We start from the raw sequence: 8,390 nt of genomic DNA on the forward strand, positions 1-8,390 counted from the left end.
GTTGGGTAATCAATCTCACCCGCGATTTTTCCCATTTACAGGTTTTCCGCGTCACCAATCTCTCTTTTCAATATTTTTTACATTTTTGTTTTATTTGGCTACTTCAAACGAATTAATCAATCAATAATCCTTAGCATTTAACATAATAATTTTGGTAAAAACAATTGGCGTCGTTTGTGGGACACTTGCTAAGGATTCGGTTGGTTCACTACAATGGCAGGCGACGGCTTAGAAGAACAGGTTACCAATCAAGGGGCTGAAGCTGAGAGCAACAAAGAGATGGCGGCAACGTTGAAAAAACTACAAGATGAGATAGAGAAGATACGTTCTGTAAATGAGACGTTGAAGAAAGAACTAACCATGGCCAAATCCAAAACCAAAACGGCAACAAAGAAGACGATCCCAAATGTGGTTAGACGTTTGGACATTGATGATCCCGAGGAATGGGATCAACACAAAGGGCCAACAAAGGGTACTGATGATATCATTAAGATAGAGGACATAGAGAACATACCAAATAATGATGACAGCATAGAAAGACAACGCGATGAACAACGTTATGATGATCGTGAAGATCGAGATGGGGATAATGATAGAAGGAGATCACGTCACAGGAGTACAAGGTCTCGAAACCAAATTGCAGAGGAATTCAAAAGAGAATTACAGGAAGTGAGGGACTTAATTGAAAGAATCCCCAGTGTCCCGAAGCCATTAGAGAAAGCGACTCCTACGAGCTATGCTGATTCACCTTTTCATGACAACATCGCTTTGGTAGAGATGCCAAATGTTTCACAGTGCCACAAAGGAGGCCATATAATGGTACTAGTGACCTATTAGAACACATCGCACAATATAAGCAACGAATGTTTACGGTACCTATCACACATGACTTGAAGGAGGCTTGTATGTGTAAGGGATTCGGTTCCACATTGTCAGGACCAACCCTACAATGGTTCATGAATCTTCCACACAGGAGTATCAAAACGTTTGCCAACCTGGAAGACGCATTCAACATGCAATTTTCTAGTAGTAGAATGTTTGAGAAGACAACCGGTGACTTATACAAGATTGTGCAACGTCATAGAGAGCCATTGCATGATTACTTGACACGATTCAACAGAGAGAAAGTGACCATTACCAACTGCGATGTACTCACGGCTATTGAAGCATTCAGAAGGGGATTAGAAAGGGAATCTCCACTTTACGAAGAATTGACAAAGTACCCGTGTAGAACTATGGATGACGTGCAAGTTAAAGCTATGGCACATGTGAGGTTGGAAGAAGACAGAAGGGAGGATGGTGAGAAATATTACAGGACTTTGAGAAAGATTACGACGCCACGGTCTAGGGAATACAAACCCTATTCGAGGCCCTCAAGAGATGAATTTTATGTCAACACGACGCGGGAACGCAGTGATTGGATAAGGAGGAATGCAGTGATTGGAGAAAGGACCCAAAATCTGCCACCAACATATGACAGCTACAGTTTCATGATAACACCACCATCCATGATGAAGGAGTTCACAAAATTAGGAGATATAGTCAAATGGCCAATGAAGAGCAACAAGCCTAAGGCAAATCCAGATTCCAAAATATGGTGTGACTATCATGGAGATTATGGGCATAAAGCTTATGACTGTGTGGCTTTGCGGAAAGAGCTATCATTTTTGACCAAGAAGGGATATTTAACTGAGTTCATGACATCTAAAGGACGTCTTACGTCAGGAGAGACAAGTCACCCAATAGCGACAACATGAAACCAATAAGACAACCTCCACCACCACCACATCATAAAGTAATTAACTTCATTGTGGGTGGTTCTAAAGTGTGTGGGTCTACATACTCACAAGCTAAAAGGGTGGCTAGAGAGACAAACATACGAGTTACTCAGGTAGGATTTAGTAGTAAAACTCTACCATCTTTGATGTTTGACGAATCAGTAAAGGAAATATTCGAGAATCACAACAAGATGGACTTGTCATTTCACTCCCTGTGGGGAATTGCCTGATCAAAAAAATATTAGTTGACAACGGGAGTACTGCCAACATCATGATGTTGGGCATGTTGAAATAAATGAGTTTGGCAGAGAGCGACATGATTAAGAAATCGACGACATTGGTGGGATTCAGTGGAGAAACTAAATGAACAATATGCGAGATCATACTTCCTACGTATGCATAAGGAGTCAATCTTTTGGAGAAATTTTTCATAATATATGTCGATTCAACGTACAATATAATCATGGGAAGGCCTTGAATTCACAATTTGAAGGCTGTACCGTCGACATACCATCAAGTTCTCAAATTTCCAACACCGTGGGGAGCTCAGGAGATATGAGGAGATCAAGATATGGCATGTGAATGTTACAAGACATGTTTGAAACCGACTGTCCAACACATGGGAATGAGACACATGTGGCCACAATCACAGGACCTGAGAAATTATATGAGGTTGATTTAAAGACGAGAGATAAGAAAGTGTTAATAAGAGAAGATCTGTCGCCAACAATTGAGGCAAATTTGGTGAATTTTTTTACTACGAGATTGGATGTGTTCGCGTGGGAACACGACGACATTACTAGCATAGACCCAAATGTCATCACGCATAAGTTAAATGTCGATCCCAGTTACACCTATGTTCAACAAAAAAGAAGGAAATTTGCAGCGTAGAGAAACAAGATAATTAACGATGAAGTGGTCAGGCTTATGAAGGCTGAAATGATTAAGGAGGTTGACTATCCCGAGTGGTTAGCAAATGTTGTTATAGTGCAGAAAATGAATGAGAAATGAGAGTTTGTGTCGACTATACGGACTTGAACAAAGCTTACCCCAAGGATCCCTATCCACTACCCCACATTGACACCATGGTGGACTCAACAGCTGGAAATGAATTGCTAACATTTTTGGACGCTTCAAGTGGTTTTAATCAAATTCAGATGGAGCCGTTTGATTGCAAGAAGACAGCATTCATTACGGACAGGGGGATATATTGTTACTTGGCTATGCCTTTTGGACTATGCAACGCTGGGGTAACATTTCAAAGGCTTGTCAACAAGATGTTCAAGGATAAGATAGGTAAAATAATGAAAGTGTACATAGACGACATGGTGGTCAAGTCTGTAAACACTGAAAATCATGTTCGCGACCTACATGAGGTGTTTGACATATTGGGATCATACAACATAAAGCTGAACTCATCTAAATACAACTTTATTGTGTCATCAGGAAAGTTTCTTGGACACATGGTGACCAGGAGGGGTATTGAGGCTAGTTCATAATAAACTAAGGCAATTCTCGAACGGGAAAGTTTCTTGGACACATGATGACCAAGAGGGGCATTGAGGCTAGTACAGAATAAACTAAGGCAATTTTCGAATTAAAAAGTCCATCGAATGTCAAAGATGTTCAGAAATTGACGAGAAGGTTCGCGACCCTAAACAGGTTTATCTCACGCTCGTCGGACAGATGCAGGCTTTTTTATGACGTGTTAAGGAAGAACAAGGGGTTTATATGGTCTAAAAAATATGAAGCTGCACTACATGATTTGAAGAGTTATCTCGCTACACCTCCACTTTTATCCAAGCCCCTTCAAGGTGAAGACCTTTATATCTATTTATCTGTTACAGACCATACAGTAAGCAGAGTTCTCGTCAAAGAAAGTGAAGGTATCCAGTCGCCTGTTTATCATGTCAGCAAGAGTTTGGTAGATGCAGAAACAAGGACGACCATAAAATCACAAACCCTAGATGACTTTGTGGCTGATTTTAGTCCAAGGCAAATGACGACAGCTGAAGAGGAATTTCAACGAGTCATTTATAGGGTGTACACCAAGCTGTTGACATTGTATACTAATGGAGCCTCGAACGTGAATGTAACGGGGTTGGGGCTTGTCCTCAAATTGTCACAAGGGGTATGATAACACATTCAATATGATTTGACTTCAAATCTACCAACAGTAAAGCCGAATACGAAGCACTGATTGTGGGACTCACGACTGCTAATGACATGAAGGTCAAAAACATTGATGTAAACTGTGATTCATTATTAATTGTTAATCATGTCAATGGTTCCTATGAAGTTAAGGATCCCAAGATAATCACATACTTGGACATCACCAAAAAATTGACAAATTACTTTGACACTTTCAACATACAACAAGTTACAAGAGAAAATAATATACAAGTTGATGCACAAGACGGTTTGGGAGTTGTTTCCAAGGGTCTCGACCTAAACAACATTCCAGTTATTCATATCACGATGCCTGCTGTTGAAAGACTGGTTCATGACATAGAAGTGTTGGCTCTTAATCAATATAATGACAATACCAATGAAGACATGGAAGACTGGATTCGAGCATACAAAGATTACTTACAACTTGGTGTTAAACCAAAAAATAACAATGAAGCTATGATTTTTAGGATGAAAGCTTCAAGATTTACAGTCATAGATAACATGTTGTTCAAGAAATCTTCTACGGGGCTGCTTCAAAAATGCTTGAGAAAACACAAGGCTGATATGGTATTAAGAGATGCACATGAAGGAGAGTGCGAAAATCATACCAACGGAAGAAATCTCTCATTAAATATTCTACGTTTGGGTTATTACTGACCGACGCTAAGACAAGATGCTCTATATTAACATGTCTATTCCCTCTTGGCCTTTCATGAAATGGGGGATGGACATTGTAGGGAAGATGCCTCCTATACCTGTGCAAAAGGTGTTCATGCTGGTCATGACAGATTACTTTTCAAAATGGATCGAGGCAAAGGCGTTTAAGCAAGTCACGTCAAAAGAAGTAATATCGTTTATCAAGAGAAACATTCTTTGCAAGTTTGGTGTTCCATCTGAATTTGTTTGTGATAATGGATCATAATTCATAAGCGACAAGACAGAAGCATTTTGTAAACGTTGGAACATCAACTTGATTAAGTCGACACCAAGATATCCTCAAGCCAATGGACAGGCTGAATCGAGCAAAAAGATCATCATCAACAATCTTAAAAGGAGACTAACGTCATGTAAAGGAAAGTGGGTTGAAGAATTTCCTTGGGTGTTGTGGTTGGACATGACGACTCCTAAGACGTCAACAGGACAGACGACATACATCATAATCTATGGCACTAAAGCTGTCTTACCAACAAAAATCATGATGCCAACAGTCAGGTACGGACTATTGACGACTGACATGAAAAACATACAATTGGCACATGACCAGGACACTGTGGACGAGCTTCGAGAGATGGCGAAGATTCGTATGATTTCTTATCAACAAAGGGTGGTCAACACATATAACAAACATGTCCATGTGAGAGCTTTCCATGTTGGTGACTTGGTGTTAAAGAAGATATTCCAAAATACTATGGACGTGATGACAGGAAAATTCTCTGACACTTGGGAAGGAACTTACTTTATTGACGCAGTCATTGGACGTGGGCCTTATCGATTGTCGAGTATGGACGGCACTCAAGTACCAAGAAGTTGGAACGCTTTACACTTGATGCTTTATCATGTGTAAAGTTTTCTAACTCATCCTTTTAATTCAGTTTTTAGGAATCTTTGATTAATAAGTCGATAGGACATAGTTGATTGTTGTTATTTGCTTCTGTTTGGTATGACGTTCTATTTGAAGAAACTTGATCCCATGTTCATGTTTCCAATTTCTTGCATTTTGCATCATGAATTACATCGTTATGCAAGTTATTTCTATCAATTGTGCTTGTTTTCTAGATTTGTTTACGAAAGTCTACTTTGTTAGAATTATTTCTATAATGTTAGTATATACCAATACATGACAAACAGAACATGTCAATTACGGACGTAAGGGCTGATCACCCAACTACAATCGTGTTGTTTCAAAAAAAATGTTATAAACATTCAACAATCATAGTCAAGATGAAAGTTTTATTGAACTTATTGCAATGACAGATAACACTTATACGCATCTACGTTATACTAATAAATGATGTAATATTTAGTGAGTTTCAAGAGGGTTAAAGGTCTTTTAACCACTCTACGAGTGTATGCACCAACGTATATTGACTAATCGAATACAACGAATTGACAACTACAATTACATTTGAAACAAAAAGTACTCTTAAGTACGTAATTAGACAACTTACCATAATAAGTACAGAGGAATAAGTACTCCCTCTGTCCATCTAATTGGTTTTTTTAATACTCAACACGTATTTTAAGGTGAATATAAAATATATCTCCATAATTTATTTTTGAATTTTTCTTTCTTTGTATTAAAATTTAAACATCAAATTTTTATTAAGAAAAAAAAATTAAAAATTATTTACAAAATTATATTTTAGACGAGTATTAAAATATGTGCCGAGTTCTCGCCCCAGATGTATATAATTTAGGGGAAAGAGGAAGTATATTTTAATTGCATAATATGATCACCATAACTACTAATATAGTATTTAAACTGGGTGATTGTGCCCGAGTTTGGTCTAACGGCTTACTTTTTTGTTGCCCAAGTTCCTCTGTAGAAACTGATATATTTGTCAAAAATAAAAAATAAATGGGTGAATAGGTTATTCATAGTAAAATATTTAAAATACTTGAAAACAAGTAAAAAGAAAAATAGTATTCTCTAGATTAAGGGGTTGTCTGTTGAGCACGGTTGGATAACTCAAGTGGTTAAGAGTTTATCCTCTTTCGTCCCAGATCCTGGGTTCGATTCTCGCTCACCCCGAAAATTTCTGAGAACAGATACTCATTTATAAGATTATAAGTCATATTTGTCAAAAAAAAGGGTTGCCGGTTTCTTTTAAAGTTCGGACTATGCTGACTGTTTGAGGGTATTCTAGTCCATGTACATATATCTCTAGAGTTGGTTTGACTCATGTTGAGGGTATTTTCGTCCATTTGTTTATATAAGGATGAGTTATATATATTCCTCAAGATGGTACAAAGTGAATCACTATCTTTGCTTGCTTCTGATCGACTAATCTTCTGGTAATCTCTAAATTTTTAACTTTATCTTAAACATCTTTCATGATTATTTCTGTATAGTGTTGATTTTTAGCTACATGTTTAAGTAATGTTCTTGTTACACGTTATTATTTATCTTTTTCTTCATTAAGTGTTTGCTTACAAAACCTCACACATGGAAACAAAAAAATTTATATATCGACCTCTCCCGAAAACTTTGCCGGAATTAATCGGCAAGATCGCAAGACCTTGCACCGGTTAATCTTGCAGTGGTTAATCGGATACAATATTAAGTAACTTATGCTATAATAACTTTGATCGTTTATAGTCCTGAATTCGATCATAAATCATATTTAACATACCACCTTTAGATTTAACCAACTTAGAATTTTGATACTTTTAGAATAGTGTTGCCCTTCTAGTATATGTTTAATGTATGAGTACTCATCTTTTGACGAGATGTTGTTATAAACAGTGTTACAGATTTCGGAAATCGGAACTATTCGGTTGAGGTATCGATTTACGATTTATCGGACGATTTTTAAAAAATCAGATGATTTATCGGCGATTTATCGGAAATCGGTCAAATCGGATAAATATTTTTGAGCGATTTATCGGCGATTTTTGAAAAATCGGCCGATTTATAAATAATAATTATTTAATTGATAGAAGTACTATTTGTTAACAGTAAAAAACAAATACCAATGTTCCAACTTTGATGTACACAGCTGCTATTATGTATTTGCATGTTTTTTATTAAGTATAGGTATTGAATTTCAGATAAATATACCAATGCAAAAGAAAAGCATGACAGATGATGTCAAAAATGGGCAAATCAATTGTGGAGGTAATGCTGTTGCTCCATTGTCGAAGAGGCAGCTTGTTAATTTCGGAGCTGCAGGGAAGGATAGGAGAAGCTACTTGCCCGGAGAGTTAATTACTCGAATCTTAACGGATGCAGGGGAGGATAGGATAAGCTACTTGCCCGGAGAATTAATTACTCGAATCTTAATAGATGAAGGGGAGGATAGGATAAGCTACTTGCCCGGAGAGTTAATTACTCGTATCCTAATGTGTTTACCAATTCATGATGGAGCGAGAACAAGTATACTCTCAAAAGCTTGGAGAAATTTTTGGCCAACACATCATCACCTAGTTCTTAATAGCCAATTTCATTCTCTGCTGACTTCCAATAAAGAGGAAAACACACACAAATCTGAATTTATCAAGGCCTTCAATCTGATCATCTCGTCTCACACCGGCCCCATACAGAAATTTTGTCTGCATATTACTCCTGCGCTTCGCCACTGGTCTATTCATCAATGGGTCATTCAACAGTTATCAGGCAAGGGTCTGACAACATTATTTCTTTCCTTTGAGCAGCTTGTGCCCTTTTGCACTTTCGCCTGCTTTGTTTGATTGTCCTGAGTTAAGTCTGCTAACTCTCCA

At 37.7% G+C, this 8,390-nt stretch overlaps 2 protein-coding genes across 2 annotated transcripts; both read left to right on the plus strand.

Moving 5' to 3' along the window:
• The first annotated feature begins 863 nt into the window (after window positions 1-863).
• Window positions 864-1,757, plus strand: LOC141680864 (uncharacterized). Its single transcript, XM_074486966.1, has one exon. It carries the CDS (start codon window positions 864-866, stop codon window positions 1,755-1,757), a length of 894 nt encoding a protein of 297 aa, XP_074343067.1.
• A 1,028-nt stretch (window positions 1,758-2,785) lies between these two features.
• Window positions 2,786-4,607, plus strand: LOC141680865 (uncharacterized). The gene is made up of 3 exons (XM_074486967.1): window positions 2,786-3,257; window positions 3,626-3,842; window positions 3,956-4,607. The coding sequence occupies exons 1-3, from the start codon at window positions 2,786-2,788 to the stop codon at window positions 4,605-4,607; spliced, it is 1,341 nt and encodes a 446-aa protein (XP_074343068.1).
• The last annotated feature ends 3,783 nt before the right edge of the window (window positions 4,608-8,390 follow it).

The sequence above is a fragment of the Apium graveolens genome, chromosome 8, assembly GCF_009905375.1.
Source record: "Apium graveolens cultivar Ventura chromosome 8, ASM990537v1, whole genome shotgun sequence".
NCBI lineage: Eukaryota > Viridiplantae > Streptophyta > Magnoliopsida > Apiales > Apiaceae > Apium > Apium graveolens.